The sequence below is a fragment of the Podarcis filfolensis genome (assembly GCF_964270895.1).
Source record: "Podarcis filfolensis genome assembly, chromosome: 2".
Classification (NCBI taxonomy): domain Eukaryota; kingdom Metazoa; phylum Chordata; class Lepidosauria; order Squamata; family Lacertidae; genus Podarcis; species Podarcis filfolensis.
Window position 1 is genome coordinate 6,654,242 of NC_139605.1, and position 17,868 is coordinate 6,672,109.

At 44.8% G+C, this 17,868-nt stretch overlaps 1 protein-coding gene across 4 annotated transcripts; it reads right to left on the minus strand.

Moving 5' to 3' along the window:
* Nucleotides 1-876: 876 nt before the first annotated feature.
* Nucleotides 877-13,814, minus strand: LOC310756994 (uncharacterized protein). 4 transcript variants are annotated; one of them, XR_014545010.1, is made up of 5 exons: nt 13,689-13,814; nt 11,814-11,864; nt 5,312-5,433; nt 1,230-3,837; nt 877-1,159 (listed from the first exon to the last, which is right to left on the minus strand). XR_014545010.1 is itself a non-coding variant. In XM_083602056.1 (4 exons), the coding sequence occupies exons 3-4, from the start codon at nt 5,343-5,345 to the stop codon at nt 2,585-2,587; spliced, it is 1,287 nt and encodes a 428-aa protein (XP_083458182.1). In that variant the 5' UTR covers nt 5,346-5,433; nt 11,814-11,864; nt 13,689-13,814; the 3' UTR covers nt 877-2,584. The 4 variants fall into 4 exon arrangements, 2 of the variants coding, with proteins under 2 accessions (XP_083458182.1, XP_083458183.1); XR_014545011.1 differs by lacking the exon at nt 13,689-13,814 and adding an exon at nt 13,165-13,508 and having other exon boundaries at nt 11,814-12,585; XM_083602056.1 differs by having other exon boundaries at nt 877-3,837.
* Nucleotides 13,815-17,868: the final 4,054 nt, after the last annotated feature.

Genomic DNA, 17,868 nt, shown 5'->3' on the forward strand with positions numbered 1-17,868 from the left:
CTCCGATGCAGAAACCACAGCTAAAGCACCCGTGAGAGATTGCCACCAGACCTCCAGGAGGAAACAGGTATTGCACAGAGATGGTGCTCTTCTGAGGCATCAGACTACAAAAATAGGAGGAGGAAGCTGGCAGAGAAGACTCCAAGCCGTTTTAGCATTTTTGTGAATGTTCAGTCCCCCATTCCCCCCCACCCAGAAATCCCATAATCTCACACCTCAATAGGGCCCATCACTCAAGGAGAAACGTGCTAAGAGGAAGGCACACTTTGCAAACCCTCACTAGGATCAACTCCCACCCGGAAACCTATGTCCCCACTGTGGAAGGATGTGTGGATCCAGAATTGGCCTCCACAGTCACTTACAGACTCACTGTTAAGACCGTGTTCATGGAAGACAATCTTACTTAGCTACAAGGGATTGCCTAAGAAGAAGGAAAAAAAGATAAAGGCCTAAATGGCTTGGGACACATGTTCCTGAAAAGGGGCCTTTCCCAATATCAACCATCTTGAACCTGAAGAGCGACAGGTGAGCACATTACTGCCACTAGGGAGCGCCACCCACTTGGTGTTGACAGGGCCTTTTCGGTGGCAGCCCCTCTTCTGTGGAATGCCCTCCCGAAAGCGCCAAATGATTTGTATCAAAGCCATCTCACCTCGCCACTAGATCTCCGTCTGAGCAACTGGAAGTCCTATGAAAGGGAAGGGTGAACTTCAACAATTCCTTATGCTCCCCTTGATCTCCAGCTGTAATGCCCAAAATCCAATAGTAACCACATGCGTGGGCATCGCTTAAGAAACACAGGAGAGGGAGACTAATTTTGAAGCAGGAATGACCAAAAACAACAAACAAAAAGACCGGCAAAAAGGTGGAAGAGAATTAAGTTTCTAAAATGGATTTTTATTAAAGTTTTCACAATACAATAAAATAATATCTAGAACAAGCAGAATTGGGAATATAAGAGAGGAAAGAGGGAAAGGGAAAAAAAGAGGGAGGGAGGAGAACAAAGCTATAAGCAGGGGTCAGCAAACTTTTTCAGCAGGGGGCCAGTCCACTGTCCCTCAGACCTTGTGGGGGGCCGGATTATATTTTGAATAATAATAAGGAACAAATTCCTCTGCCCCACAAATAACCCAGAGATGCATTTTAAATAAAAGCACACCTTCTACTCATGTAAAAACACCACGCAGGCCCACAAATAACCCAGAGATGCATTTTAAATAAAAGGACACATTTTATTCATGGAGAAACATGCTGATTCCTGGACCGTCTACAGGCCGGATTTAGAAGGTGATTGGGCCGGATCCAGCCCCTGGGCCTTAGTTTGCCTACCCATGCTATAAGAAACACCAAAGATAAAGGGGGAAGACATCCGATTCTCCGTCTACATTAGAAAAGGATTATTTAAGACATTTTTAAAATGTGTAAGAGCATTAAGACTAATTGGGGACAGTGCTGTGTTTCAGATATACGGTTTTATTTACATATATATGCAGCCTAAGCATCAGGTGGAGAGGCCTCCCAAAATTCACATTCCCACAGATTTTGCTCCCCCATTTGATCTTTGGAGAGATGCTGGGATATTTGCACGCCGACCTCTCCAAACTTCACCAGGAAAAATAAGACCAGACTGTCCCCTGTCCACAAGATGGCCTCTGAGGCAGGGGATTCAGTTCACAAACCTTTCGATTATATACAGTTTCCTTATTCTATTTCTATATCTACTATCAGCATCTAAAACCACCAGAGCCTTTTTCCACGGAATTGCATTCTAGATACTAGCAATATTCTTTTAAACTAAGAGGGTATGTAGTTAGGGCAGTTAGGTAAGCTTTAAAGAGAGGGCCGTTTGGAGTTTAGGTCACCCCCATGAAGTCACAGACAATTTTAATTTTCCATGTAACAGCCGCTTCACCAGGTTATCTTAATACAGTTTATTTCAGTCTTCGCTTTCCCTTTTTATTTATCGTGTTTTATTTTACCCACAGTTCCTTTTATCTTTCCCTTCCCCAAGATTTATTTATATATAGTTTGCAGTTGCTCTCCCTCTCTATACTTCCATGGTTCATAAACAAAACTACACCTATTGTTCTTCTGCTGCATGTATTTTAAATAAAACTTTCCAGGTGGTTTTTTTTAGTTTCTTGGATCCTGTTTGGTCACCGACATCTTGCAAATCAAAGTCCTCGTTTTCACATGTGTTTATATGGTTTCCTCCCTGCGAGAACTCTTTAATACCAGGTAAGGCTGAAACTTTCTGAAGCTCTTTGCAGCTTCAAAGCACCGACAGTCAAAATCTCATAGCTACATGAATTTTCTGGTGGCTGAGGGGGAGTTGGGAAGATGAATGCAGTGGAAGGATTTCAATTTTTCTGGCCTTTATATGGATCCTACCCTTTGAGAATTCTTACCCAAGCTTTTCCCGCACTCCAAAGCTTTAATATAATCTCAACCCCCAACTGTCTATCCTTTGATTACTGAAGTTTCTGCTTCTTCGTAAGGTCTCTGCTACCATTTCTATGGTTTCTCTGCTCCGGGAAGTATTTGATGGGAAAGCGAGACTTTTCTTGAAGCTATTTCCAAGCATCTATATCGGTTCTCCGCTGTACGGATTCTGTGGCGGGAACAAAGGCTGGAGCTGCGAAGAAAGCTGTTCCCACACTCCAAACATGGAGGTGTGACTTCTCTGATGGAGACTGAGAGAGTAGCTCTGCGTGAAGGTTTTCCCACACTCCATGCATTCGTACGGTTTCTCCCCTGTGTGAGTTCGGTGGTGTTTTGTGAGCGTGGTCTTCTCCGTGAAGCATTTCCCGCATTCAAAACATTTATACCGTTTCTCTCCCGTGTGGATTCTCTGATGACGTCTGAGGTAATTCTTCAGAGTGAAGCACTTCCCACAGTGCAAGCACATATGGGGTTTCTCCTGGGTGTGGATTTTCTTATGGTTGACGAGATCCGCCGCCCGTCTGACACACTTTCCGCACTCCAAACACTTATACGGCTTATCCCCGGTGTGGATTTCCTGGTGGTAAGTCAGGTTCGTGCTGTTTCTGAAGCCCTTTCCGCACTCCAGGCATTTATAGGGTTTCTCCCCAGTGTGGACTTTCCGGTGGTAAGCGAGGTTGGAGTTCCGACTGAAGCTCTTTCCGCACTCCAGGCATTTATACGGTTTCTCCCCTGTGTGGATTCTTTCATGTGCGGTAAGGTGCACCTTCAGAGTGAAGCTCTTCCCGCATTCCAAGCACTTGTACGGTTTCTCCCCGGAGTGAATCGTCTGGTGGTTTGCCAGGATCACCTTCCGGGTGAAACTCTTTCCGCACTCGAAACATTTGTACGGCTTCTCGCCGGTGTGAACTCTCTGATGATTGGTGAGAATGATCTTCCGAGTGAAGCTTTTCTCACACTCCAAGCATTTGTAGGGTTTCTCGCCGGTGTGGATCCTCTTGTGGTACGACAGGCTGCAGTTGTGTATGAAACACTTGCCGCACTCCAGGCATTGAAACGGCTTCTCCCCTGTATGAATTCTCTGATGATTAGTTAGACGTAACTTCCGAGAGAAGCTCTTTCCACATTCCTTGCAGTTGTAAGGTTTTTCCTTCGTGGGAATTATCGGAGGCGGAGGAGAAAGGCTATCATCTCTGAAGTCCCCTCCACATTCAAAAGACCGGTATGGTTCCTCCTCTGGGTGAATTTCCTGAGGAGAAGAGATGGTGGAGTTTTCTCCGAAGTTCTTCTCACATTCCATGTATTGATATGGTTTTTCTCCAGTACAGCTGCCTTTTCCCTCTGTCTCTATCACATGTTGTTCTCCATTATTCTCGGTTTCAGATAGATCACCTTCTGCAATGAAGAGAGAAACTGATAAAAGCCTGAGGAAGGAATAGAGCCTCAAATCACTGAGGTAGTAGCAAGGCTGAAGCTTACTGGGAAAAGATATATAATGAATTGAAAAGGATGTTCAAAATAACTTTTATTTTTTAAAAAACAAAACCCCAGAAGCTTTTCTTTTGGGAATTATAGGGACAGAACTACCTAAATCAGGCACCCCCAAATTCGGCTCTCCAGATGTTTTGGGACTACAACTCCCATCATCCCTAGCTAACAGGCCCAGTGGTCAGGGATGATGGGAATTGTAGTCCCAAAACATCTGGAGGGCTGAGTTTGAGGGTGCCTGACCTAAATTGTATAGAAATTTATTTATGTGTGCAACTACAGCAGCAAAAATGCTACTCGCCCCAAAATGGAATGAAGGAGAAGTTCCAACAAAGGAAAAATGGATACAAAAAACTTATGGAATATGCAGAAATGTCATAACTTACCGGAAGAACAAGAAATCAAGATAACAAACTTTTTATTTAAAAAATGGAAAAGGTTTATTGAATATTTACAGATAAATTGCAAACAGATAAAAAACACTGGCAGAATTATTGTAATAACCTGCTGTTTCATAAGAGTAAATATTGAAAGTAGATAATTAAATGAATTTGGATATGCAGAAGATATTAAAAATAAATTTAAGGAACCAGAGAAAGAGGGGAAGAATGTATAAATTTGAAAGTATAAATAAAAACTTTTTTTTTAAAAAAAGAAGAAACTAGCTTCCAGGTGGAATATCCGGAAATCGCTGAAATGTCTGGGGAAACCCAGACGTATGGCAACCCATGTCGGAAGTGGAGATTTTTGGGTGAATTTACTTTTTAAAAGCTCAAAAGCTTCAATTTATTTGGAGTTTTAGCAAGGAAAGGTCAACAACTTTTTGAAATATGGCAAACCTACAATCCTTAAAAACTTTTTAAAAAAATATATACAGTGGTACCTCGGGTTAAGTACTTAATTCGTTCCAGAAGTCCGTTCTTAACCTGAAACTGTTCTTAACCTGAAGCACCATTTTAGCTAATGGGGCCTCCTGCTGCTGCTGCGCCGCCGGAGAACAATTTCTGTTCTCATCCTGAAGCAAAGTTCTTAACCCGAGGAACTATTTCTGGGTTAGCGGAGTCTGTAACCTGAAGCGTGTGCAACCCGAGGTACCGCTGTATTTACAAATTTCAAAAAATTACAAATTTAATACACAAGACGTATTTTCCAATCAATATTCATTGAAAATTACTTGTTTCACCCACCGAACAAATCAGAAACTTGCCTTTCATAAGGCCTGGCCTATTCAGACCAGTCAGGTCAACTGGAGGGGGTATATTCAGAGAGAACACAATAGATAGCTGCCTATTCAAACTTAACTGCAGTGGATTAAGAACCCCTGAGCTAATCACATACAGAAATTTCAAAACAGGTACTTCAAAACGGGCTACTTGCTTACCCTCACAGGCCGCAATCCCATAGATCTCTTCCATGACTCCCAGATTCAGAGATCTCTGCTCAAGATCCAGCAAAGCCGATACTCCCCTTCTGTGAAATGCACAGCTACGTCCTCAAAGGACACTGGGGGGGAGGGGGGAAGGAAAACATTTCATCCTTGTAGATCAGATTATCAGCCAGCTACATAAAGGTAAAGGTAAAGGGACCCCTGACCATTAGGTCCAGTCGTGACCGACTCTGGAGTTGCTGCACTCATCTCGCTTTACTGGCCGAGAGAGCCGGCGTACAGCTTCCGGGTCATGTGGCCAGCATGACTGGTTCTGGTGAACCAGAGCAGCGCACGGAAACGCCGTTTACCTTCCCACCGAGTGGTACCTATTTATCTACTTGCACTTTGATGTGCTTTCGAACTGCTAGGTTGGCAGGAGCAGGGACCGAGCAACGGGAGCTCACCCCGTTGCGGGGATTCGAACCGCCAACCTTCTGATCAGCAAGTCCTAGGCTCTGTGGTTTAACCCACAGCGCCACCCACTGTGGGTTAAAACATTTTATCCTTGTAGATCAGATTATCAACCAGCTACATAAAAAAGGCTAATTGCTGATCATTATTCTCGTAATTTAATGAAACCTTCTTGAGTGGCGTTTTCAAGGAGAGAGAACTGTTTAGGCTCAGGGAAGGTCATTTCCGGAAAGAGATAGCTTGCCAGGACTTGCTAGCTCCATTGCCTGAGAGGAAAAGGGAAGCTCATGCCTGTGTCTCAGAGGCAAATTGAAACACATCCAAATAAGAAAAAGTTGTATTGGCGGCAGTGGCGTAGCGTGGGTTGTCAGCACCCGGGGCAAGGCAAGTAATTTGCGCCCCCTAACCCGTGGATTTGCGCCCCCTAACCCGTGGATTTGCGCCCCCTAACCCATGGATTTGCCCTAACCCCAGATGTTGCGCCCGGTGCGGCCGGCCCCCCCTGCACCCCCCATGCTACGCCACTGATTGGCGGTCTGAGTGGATAAACAAAACTTTTTTGTTCGAAGCTGTAGCCCACCACAAGGGAGATGCAACGAACACACGAGGTCAAGAGGGATGTGAATAAACAATCAAAAGTTTATTATTGGATCCACACAGGCATCAAACCTATGTTAACGATAAAAAACCTACTTTCCCCTTCAATTAGTCATGGGTTGGTTTTTTTTTAAGACAATTTTTGGTGTTTTTTTTTAAACAACTACAAAAACGATTAAGCACCTATCCAGCATTCAAGATTCAAACATATTACTTTACTGAGAATATTGAGTACAGTGGTACCTCTGGTTAAGTACTTAATTCGTTCCGGAGGTCCGTACTTAACCTGAAACTGTTCTTAACCTGAAGCACCACTTTAGCTAATGGGGCCTCCCGCTGCCGCTGCACTGCCAGAGCACGATTTCTGTTCTCATCCTGAAGCAAACTTCTTAACCCGAGGTACTATTTCTGGGTTAGCTGAGTCTGTAACCTGAAGCATCTGTAACCTGAAGCGTCTGTAACCCGAGGTACCACTGTAGTCGGCACAAGATCTCGATTTGGGTCTGGCGAGATGCTCAGACGTTGTCATATCCCAGATAGGATAGTTACCAACACCCATTTTCAAGATGCCTGCCTGTTATTTCACTAACTGGGTTCCGGCCTTCTCTATCTTGTTTTCCTTTCTTTGTCTACATCCTATGGACAACATAACACATCTCCTTCCATCTACATTCCTATTCAGTCTCTAACTAGGGCTGCTACCTACCTGGGCTTGTCAAGCTCTGCTTTAACCCTGTAAATGCCAAACTCCCCCTTCCCCCAATCCAACAAAAGTTTGGATGAGCAGAAGTACTCCCAGCAAGAAGCAGCGCCCAGGAAACACTGAAATGAGGTGCTCGGGGGGGGGAGGTCTGCGTCTCCCTGGTCCTGAATGGGGCATCTGTGGCCCAGAAGGACCAGGTGCGCAGCCTGGGAGTCATCTGGACTCACAGCTGTCCATGGAGGCGCAAGTCAATTCTGTGTCCAGGGCAGCTGTTTACCAGCTCCATCTGGTACACAGGCTGAGACCCTACCTGCCCGCAGACTGTCTCACCAGAGTGGTGCATGCTCTGGTTATCTCCCGCTTGGACTACTGCCATGCGCTCCATGTGGGGCTACCTTTGAAGGTGATCCGGAAACTACAACTAATCCAGAATGCGGCAGCTAGACTGGTGACTGGGAGCAGCCGCCGAGACCACATAATTCTGGTCTTGATAAGCCTACACTGGCTCCCAGTATGTTTCCGAGCACAATTCAAAGTGTTTGTGGTGACCTTTAAAGCCCTAAACGGCCTCGGCCCAGTATACCTGAAGGAGCGTCTCCATCGTTCTGCCCGGACACTGAGGTCCAGCATCAAAGGCCTTCTGGTGGTTCCCTCGCTGCGAGAAGCCAAGTTACAGGGAACCAGGCAGAGGGCCTTCTTGGTAGTGGCACCCGCCCTGTGGAACGCCCTCCCAGCAGATGTCAAAGAGAAGAACAACTAATAGACTTTTAGAAGACATCTGAAGGCAGCCCTGTTTAGGGAAGCTTTTAATGTTTAATAGGTTATTGTATTTTAATATTCTGTTGGAAGCCGCCCAGAGTGGCTGGGGAAACCCAGCCAGATGGGCGGGGTTTAAATAATAAATGATGATGATGATAATGATAGGCTCCTGTAGCTCCCTAGCCTGCACCGTTTCTGGCACTTTCTGGCACTTGGTCTATACCAGGATAGCCGGAACAGACCTTTTGTTGGCTGGGATACATAAATAGCAGTCAAGTACAACATTCATTGTTTTCCTAGAGTGGACATGCAAGGGAATGTTTGGTCCGGTCAGTCAAAAACTTCCTGTTTCCTCCTGACTGGGACATACTTCCTTTAGCATGTGACTATAGGTGGGTGTGACCTTACCTGCCCAGGTAACAAAAGGGCAAGGCACGCAGCACACTTCCTCTCTTTTGACTTCTTCCATTGGACCAGCATTTTAGCTAGAAATGCTCTTTTGGCCTTTAGCCAACAGAGGACACTGGGATTATCCCCATATGGCAGGCATGTCTAAAGTCTGTTTCGAGGGCCTAATCCGGCCCCCGTGGCAGTTTATTTCCTGCGGTAAAATCCTAAAAAAGGTCAACAACTTATCGGTCGGCCCTCATGCATGTTCACTTCATCAAATCTGGACACCCCTGGGCTATGGGATAGATCCACTTTGTAACTAAGTCTGCCTTCAGGGATACAACTGTGAAATGATGATTCGTTTGTAAACTTCTTTGATATACTTTACACAAGATTGTGGAGTGTTTATTCTTTTAAGAGGGATAATAAGGGGACTTAAAGATACGACTCTGGGGTTGCGGCACTCATCTGGCTTTACTGGCTGAGGGAGCCGGTGTACAGCTTCCGGGTCATGTGGCCAGCATGGCGAACCAGAGAAGCGCATGGAAGCGCCGTTTACCTTCCCGCCGGAGCGGTACCTATTTATCTACTTGCACTTTGACGTGCTTTCAAACTGCTAGGTTGGCAGGAGCAGGGACCGAGCAACGGGAGCTCACCCCATCGCGGGGATTTGAACCACGACCTTCTGATCGGCAAGTCCTGGGCTCTGTGGTTTAACCCACAGCGCCACCCGAGATGCTTAAACAAGCCTGCAACCAGCTACCTGCTGTGCGTTTAAAGGGGAATGTAAACTCTGCTAAGTTATAGAACTTGCTAGCACAAGTTAGTAATTCGTTCTGGAGGACTGTTCTTAACCTGAAACTGTTCTTAACCTGAAGCACCACTTTAACTAATGGGGCCTCCTCCTGCTGCTGCTGCAGCGTCGGAGCATGATTTCTGTTCTCATCCTGAAGCAAAGTTCTTAACCTGAAGCAGTATTTCTGGGTTAGCGGAGTCTGTAACCTGAAGCGTCTGTAACCTGAAGCGTATGCAACCCGAGGTACCACTGTAAACAATATATCCTCTCCAGCCTCCCTGAACATTCCCACACCTTTCTCTTCCCTGTTCCCTCCCATTCCAATGGGCATAAGCAACAATTCTGCAAAGAGAACCGGTGTGGTGTAGCGGTTAGAATGTTGGACTAGGAGCCGGGAGACCCGGGTTCGAACCCCCGCTCAGCCACGATGTTCACTGGGTAACCTTGGGCCAGCCACTGCCATTCCGCCTAGCCTACCTCACAAGGTTGTTGTGAGGAAAGGATGGGGGGAGGGCAGAAAGGTGGGGTATAAAGGATGCTGATGACATCACTCCTATGCACCCCTGTTGCCACTGCATGGCCAGCTAGGGCAGGATGGCTCGGTTAATCTGCATTCATTTCCATCTGAACAGTTCATTTCCACCAGGAAGTCTTGCGCAGTTGAGCCTTTGATTGATAAGAAATGCATTGGGGGAGAAGAAAAGAAACAGCTCCTAGTAGTACTTGGTTTCGGCAAGATTTCTTTCTTTCTGTTCGGTGTATAATTTTGTATTAAATTTTCCAAACATTTTCACAATAATCTGCATCTCAAATGATTACCGTATTTTTCACTCCATAAGACGCACCTGACCATAAGGCACACCTAGTTTTTAGAAGGGGAATGCAAGAAAAAAAATATTATTTAAAGGGAGAGCTGAGCAGAGCCTGTATGCATCCCAGGCTCTGTTCAGCGCTCCCTTTCACGAGCCGCGTGAAGCGTGTGTGCGGCGCTTGCAGGATTTTCCCCAAGAGCCACACACACACACTCCGCGTGGCTCTTTAAGGGGAGTGCGGCTATCCCTGGCTTTTGCGGGAGGTGGGGGGAGGGACAGAGCGCGCGGCTCTGTCCCTTCCCCCACCTCCCGCAAGAACAGCGCTCCCTCTAGCTGTTCTGGCTTTGGGATAGCCCCACGAAGCCTCCACAGGGCAGCAGGATGAAGGCTCCCCGTGCCCTGCGGAGGCTTCCCATGGCTAAGCCAGAAGCTAGAACAGCAAGAAGGAGCGCTGCGCAGCACTCCCTCTTGCTGTTCTGGTTTCTGGGATAGCCGCGCAGCCTGCATTCACTCCATAAGACACACACACATTTCCCCTTACTTTTTAGGAGGGAAAAAGTGTGTCTTATAGAGCGAAAATTACAGTACATTGTTTCATAAATTGACTTCCCATCTTCACCTCCGATGTTTTTCCCCACTTAAACCTTTTCTGCTGCATTATATATTGATGTACTGCAGAAAGTTTCTCTGTTACAGTTAAAGACTTTGAAAAGATTTCTATCCATATTCTGCAAATAAATCATTTCGTCACTGCACCATGCTGCACTGAAATGTTAAAATGTTTAAAATTTAAAATTCCTAAAAGGAATGCCTCTGGCCTTTTACTATATGATATTCTTAGTATTTAATTTCTTCGTGGATCATGCTCCAAAATTTCAATTTAAACGATGATATTCCAGAAGACAAAACTAATTTTTTCTTATATTCAACGTCTGCAGCAAGAATCCTGGTGGCTAAGTATTGGAAAGAGAACCAGTTACCCACAAGGGGAGAATGGTTATGTAAGCTTTCGGAATATTTAGAATTAGCCAAATTGACAGATATAATGAGACAAAAACCCAAAAGTGAAGTGAAAAAGGAATGGGAGTGGCTAAATGAATACCTTAAAAGCCAAGGTTCGAGGACAGAAATCTGGCTGAGTCTGGAATAACCTTGTGAAGTGAAAGGATAAGAATGAGGGATTTATATCTAGATGTTAGGATAGAGATGATAAGGAAAACAGGAAGACATAATGAGAGGTAAAGGAGGTGCTGTGGGATTGGTGATAGTCAATGTTTGTTTTTCTTTTTAGTGTTTATATTATTAACTTGTAAGATAGGGATTTGGGGGTTTTTTTGTATGCTGGTTTTTGTGTTTTGTGTATTGTTATTTTTTATATTTTTCATGTTGTTGTGTGGAAAATACTAATACAATTTGCTATTCAAAAAAGAAGAAGAAATGTTAAAATGTTTATTTGATCATCCTTGTTATCTTGCCATCCTCCACTTGGCATCCTGTCCTGCCACACACTTTGAGAACCACACAATTAAAACGTTTTGTGTTGTGACAACCTCATCCAGACAGGGAAGATCTGGGATACCAAGGCACTGTCACGGACAGTGATTTGGGGAAAGGGGCACTGAAATCAAAGGGTACTTATGAAATTACTCAGGGTTTGTTTGTTTTTTAGCAGGAACGTGGGGGAACTCAGTTCCCTTACCTTTTGAAAATTAAATAATTGTTATCTTTTGTCTGGGGGTGCTGGAACGGATATACACCCAAATACCTGAGCCCCAAATCCACCTATATCTGTAATCAATAAAGTTGTCACCACATCCTTGTCTGCTTGAGTTTATTAATCACATCTTACATTTAGTCACTGGGGGGTGGCAGCACTGCGACTGGGCCCACAATAAACAAACAAACAAACAAACAAACAAACAAACAAGTCCCCCCACCTTTTTTCCAGAAAAAAAGCACCAGGTACTGGAATCAAAGGGTACTTACCAAATGACTCTGTTTATTAAAGATGGAACAGTCTCTCTGTTGCTATTTCAACTAGAAACAAGCAAAAATAAAAGCATTTTTAAAAATAAAAATAAAAAATACATTAAAGGCCCACATCGAATATAACTGATCTGTAGAAAGGACTTTATGATCTGAAAATAGAGACGGTGTATGTACTTCTGCAACCCAAGGAAATATTTAATAAAAACAATTAAAATAAAAGAGAGTGTCAAGAAAAAAGAGAAAGAAAGCCTCAAACAAATTTGGATTCTGGCAGCTTTGAGAGCCACTGCTTTAGATGAAAAAAACCTGCAAAGATCCCCTCCTCTTGCAGACCCTCAAAGGGATGCTATTATCCAGGTACAGTCCAGGATTTGCAGAAGCCTGCAAGGTTTCTAATTTGATCCCAGAATGTCCTGCTTTCCTTAGGATGTCCCTATTTCCATTGGAGAAATGTTGGGAGTTATCCAACCCCCAAGCTGAGGAGATAAGTAACTATACAACCTTTAGAAGACATCTGAAGGCAGCCCTGTACAGGGAAGTTTTAAAAAAATGTTTAATGTTTTATTATTATAAAACATTTTAATATTTTTTTGTTGTATGTTGGAAGCCGGTCAGAGTGGCTGGGGCAACGCAGTCAGCTGGGCAGGGTATAAAAATAAAATAAAATAATAATTATTATTAAATAGGACATCCCTATTATCATCAGAGAAATGTTGGTGGGTGTGGAGTTATGCGACCCCTGAGCCAAGGAGATAAGTAACTATATAACCTTTAGAAGACATCCCTGTATAGGGAATTTTTTAAAAAAGTTTAATGTTTTATGATTATAAAATATTTTTATATTTTATATCTCCATCTATCTATTTATCTATCTATCTGTTGGAGGCCACCCAGAGTGGCTGGGGTAACGCAGTTAGATGGGCGGGGTATAAAAATAAAATAAAATAATAATTATCGTTGAATAGGACGTCCCTATTATCATTGGAGAAATGTTGGTGGGTGCAGAGTTATGCGACCCCCGAGCCAAGGAAATAAGTAACTATACAACCTTTAGAAGACATCCCTGTCATTTTAAAATATTTATATATATATATGTGTGTGTGTGTGTGTGTGTGTATATCTATATCTATATCTATATCTATATCTATATCTATATCTATATATATATATATATATATATATATGTTGGAGGCCGCCCAGAGTGGCTGGGGTAACGCAGTCAGATGGGCAGGGTATAAAAATAAAATAAAATAATAATTATTGTTGAATAGGACGTCCCTATTATCATCAGGGAAATGCGGGTGTAGTTATGCGACCCCCGACCCAAGGACATAAGTAACTATACAACATTTAGAAGACATCCCTGTATAGGGAATTTTTAAAAAACGTTTAATGTTTTATTATTATAAAATGTGTGTGTGTGTGTGTGTGTGTGTGTGTGTGTGTGTGTGTGTTGGAGGCCGCCCAGAGTGGCTGGGGTAGCGCAGTCAGATGGGCGGGGTATAAAATAATAATAATAATAATAATAATAATAATAATAATAATAATAATTGAATAGGACGTCCCTATTTTCATCGGAGGGGATTCTCCTGTCTGGATTCTCAGGCCAAAATGTGGGGGGAGCATCCATTCTCTCTCTCTCTCCGGAGCACAAAGGAGGCTTCGCTTCCCGGATGGCCTGCTAGCTTTGCGCTTTTGCGCGCAGGAAGGCAGAGAAAGGATCTCCCCCTCCCTCCCCAGATCGGGTGGCTTTTTGTGACAGATCCCGGACGGATCGGCTGCAGGCCCCCTCCCGGGCCCCCTCCCTTTGTCTCGATCCCACCCCCGGGACACCCCTTTGCCCCCTCCCCATGCGCAAAACGGGGAGCTCACCGGATGGCAGGAGGCGCCTCGACGCAGCTGCAAAGGCGAGTCAAGGCCACCCTGGGGAGGGAGAGGCTGGCAGGAAGGCGCTTCGGAAGGAGGCGCTTTGGCAAAGACCTCGTCCCCAAATCCCTCTCCTCTCTAGGAATCGAGTTCATTGCATTTTTAACCCTTGCCAGGACAGATCTCTGCTCTTTTTTTCCTTTTTTTTTTTTTGCATTTGACAGATGGGAGTTTTGCCTTGTTGGCGGCTCAAGGGAATCTCAAGAGAATATTTGAGATGGCCTCGGGCAGCAGCCTGGCTTCATTTCTTAGTTCTAGTTACTGGGCGGTAGCCGTGTTGGTCTGCCGTAGTCGAAATAAAATAAAATAAAAATCCTTCCAGTAGCACCTTAGAGACCAACTAAGTTTGTTATTGGTATGAGCTTTCGTGTGCATGCACACTTGTTCAGATACGAAATACAGTGTTGCCTCGGGTTACACACGCTTCAGGTTACAAACTCTGCTAACCCAGAAATAGTACCTCAGGTTAAGAACTTTGCTTCAGGATGAGAACAGAAATTGTGCTCCGGCAGCGGGAGGCCCCATTAGCTAAAGTGGTGCTTCAGGTTAAGAAGAGTTTCAGGTTAATAACGGACCTCCAGAATGAATTAAGTACTTAAACCGAGGCAGTGGCGTAGCGTGGGTTGTCAGCACCCGGGGCAAGGCAAGTAATTTGCGCCCCCTAACCCGTGGATTTGCGCCCCCTAACCCGTGGATTTGCGCCCCCTAACCTGTGGATTTGCCCTAACCCCAGATGTTGCGCCCGGTGCGGCCGGCCCCCCCTGCACCCCCCACGCTACGCCACTGAACCGAGGTACAACTGTTTATCTTCAGATATCTGAAGAAGTGTGCATGCACACGAAAGCTCATACCAATAACAAACTTAGTTGGTCTCTAAGGTGCTACTAAAAGGGACCCAGGTGGTGCTGTGGGTTAAACCACAGAGCCTAGGACTTGCTGATCAGAAGGTCGGCGGTTCGAATCCCCGTGATGGGGTGAGCTCCCGTTGCTCGGTCCCTGCTCCTGCCAACCTAGCAGTTCGAAAGCATGTCAAAGTGCAAGTAGATGAATAGGTACCGCTCCAGCGGGAAGGTAAACGGCGTTTCCGTGCGCTGCTCTGGTTTGCCAGAAGCGGCTTAGTCATGCTGGCCACATGACCCAGAAGCTGTACGCCGGCTCCCTTGGGCAATAAAGCGAGATGAGTGCCGCAACCCCAGAGTCGGTCACGACTGGACCTAATGGTCAGGGGTCCCTTTACCTTTAAGGTGCTACTGGAAGGATTTTTATTATTATTATTTCATTTCTTAGGTTAGCTTTAGCTTAAGACCATGCCAGGATTAAGACCGTTATTGTTGTTGACATTTGTATACAGTGGCAATCAAAATGATTCAACCCCCATTGCAAATCAGGTTTATTATCCGAAGCAAATCTCTCTCTCTCAAAGTAGTATAAACACTGACAATTGGGAAACACTGGCCTGCGAGTGCTCCAATCGGAGAGCAGCCTTTACCAAAGGTGTCATGAACTTTGAAGATGCTTGAACTCAGGACGAAAGGGAGAAACGTAGATCTTACTCTGTTAAATTAGTTGCCAAGATTAAAGATCCCCACCTTCCCACAGCCATCTATCTCCCCACTCCAGTCAGAGAGTACACCTGTTTGTCGCTTCCCTTTGCTCTGCCCTTGTCATGCCTCTCCCAAGTCAGGGGGAGAGAGGAGTTTGTTGTATAAACCCCTACAGCTGGGAAACACTGGCCTGAGAAGAAGAAGAGTTTGGATTTGATATCCTGCTTTATCACTACCCGAAGGAGTCTCATAGCGGCTAACATTCTCCTTTCCCTTCCTCCCCCACAATAAACACTCTGTGAGGTGAGTGGGGCTGAGAGACTTCAAAGAAGTGTGACTAACCCAAGGTCACCCAGCAGCTGCATGTGGAGGAGCAGGGAAGCGAACCAGGTTCACCAGATTACGAGTCTACTGCTCTTAACCACTACACCACACTGAGAGCGCTCCAACTGGAGAATAGCTTTTACCAAAGGTGTCATGGGCTTTGAAGACGCTCGAACTCAGGACAAAAGGGAGAAACTCCCGCCCGGAAACCTATGTCCCCACTGTGGAAGGATATGTGGATCCAGAATTGGCCTCCACAGTCACTTACGGACTCACTGCTAAAACCATGTTTATGGAAGACAATCTTACTTGGATGCAAGTGATCTCCAAAGAAGAAGAAGATTATCAAAATTTACAGACTTTCAGCTGTTTGCCATCAGCAAACCGAACACAAGCAATTGAAGTAGCTTGACACGATGGATGCTTCAAGTGGTTTCTCCAAAATCACTGATGGCAGAGATTGTAGAGTCGGCTGCAAACCTCTCTGGGTCCCTCGGCTTCCTAGTACAGTGGAACCTCGGTTGTCAAACGCGTCAGAAGCTGAACAATTTGGAACCCGAATGCCGACAACCCGGAAGTGAATGCTTCTGTTTTTGAGGCGCGTTTCTCCATTTATTCTCCATTTTTCAACAGATTTTGCTGACCGGCAGTTGAGCCTCGGTTGTCAAATGTTTTCGGCTGTTGAACTGTCTCCCGGAACAGATTACGTTCGACAACCAGGTTTCCACTGTAACAGAAATGCCTGAATCTCTGACATTGAGCATCTGAGCTGAGGGTTTCATTTAAATAAAGACATACCCTTCATTTAAATACAGTGGTATCTTGAGTTACAGATGCTTCAGGTTAGAGACTCCGCTAACCCAGAAATAGTACCTCGTGTTAAGAATTTTGCTTCAGGATGAGAACAGAAATCGCACGGCAACAGCATGAAGCCCCATTAGCTAAAGGGTACCTCAGGTTAAGAACGGACCTCCAGAACGAATTAAGTTTTTAACCAGAGGTACCACTGTACTGGTTAAAAATTCATTTTTAGTACAGACTCAGAAAGCTTACTAACTTATTTACTGAGATATTTGCGTCATTTTACATGGTTATCTGCAGTTACCTTTAAACTCAAACAAATAGGGATTGCAATAGTCTCCTTTTACTGGATGAGTTACATATTTTCTCTCGCATTAAGCAGAGCCTGTTAGATCATGAATTTCAAAAACTTTATCCAACTCACTCCTCTGTATGTTTATCTGCTTACGTAGCCTCCTCACGGAATGGTACCCAACAATTTTTATACTTTAGATTTCCCTTCGTATTATAGAGGGGGTTTTTTGTTAGCCAGTTTAAATGCATTCCACTCATTTGTACTGTCTGGAAGGTAAACAAAAACCACTTCCAGAATAGACTTTGCTCTTGTGATATGAATACACCAGGTACAATATACGAGTGCTTTTTTCTAGGGGTACGCAGAGGTACGCATACCCCTAAACATTTTGTGAATCTTGTGAAGCACTTTGAGGTGCTTTCGAACTGCTAGGTTGGCAGGAGCAGGGACTGAGCAATGGGAGCTCATCCCGTCGTGGGGATTCGAACTGCCAACCTTCTGATCGGCAAGCCCTAGACCCTGTGGTTTAACCCACAGCGCCACCCGCGTCCCCTACCAAAATCTTATCCTCCAGGAATTGTATCTAATCCCTTGTTAAAGCCCTCCAGTGTTTTCAGCCATTGGAAGACACCACACTTTATTAGGAAAATAGGAAGACTTTACACTGTGTAGTAATATCGATTAATAATAATAGCCAAGTCATACCAGGCATTCATATCTAGGGAAGGAACGCCATATCTAGGGAAGGAACTCCATAACTGGGCTGCCACCATGCAGATGGTGCCTTCTGCCAGGTCCATCGAGGTCAGTCTTGCCTCCACTGACTGCCAGTGGCTCTGCAAGGTCTTCCCAACCATACCTGCAGATGTCCTGGCCAGGGATGATGGGAGCTGTAGTCTTAAGGAAACAGAGGGCACCAGGTGGGCAAGGCTGAAAGCGTCTGTTTCAATCTGAAGTTCTTTGCCAGCATGCTAAAAGGGGATAAAGTTAGAACTAGCAACCAGATTTTTAGGAGTTCTCTTGACGGAATCAAGTCCCACTTGCTAAATCAGAACTCCTGTCCATTTAGGGCAGAAGCAGATTTTCTCCCAATTCAAAAATGACAAGGAAGCCTATGAATGAAAATTGTTGCAGTATGAATACCACAACTTACTAGGTACGT

What these genes read in the sequence shown, in the direction of transcription:
- LOC310756994 (XM_083602056.1), bottom strand. Translation starts at nt 5,345, where the DNA reads ATGGAAGAGATCTATGGGATTGCGGCCTGTGAGG. An exon ending in TGGGATTGCGGCCTGTGAGG is followed by an intron (nt 3,838 to 5,311) that starts GTAAGCAAGTAG and finishes TCTTCATTGCAG; the next exon opens with AAGGTGATCTATCTGAAACC.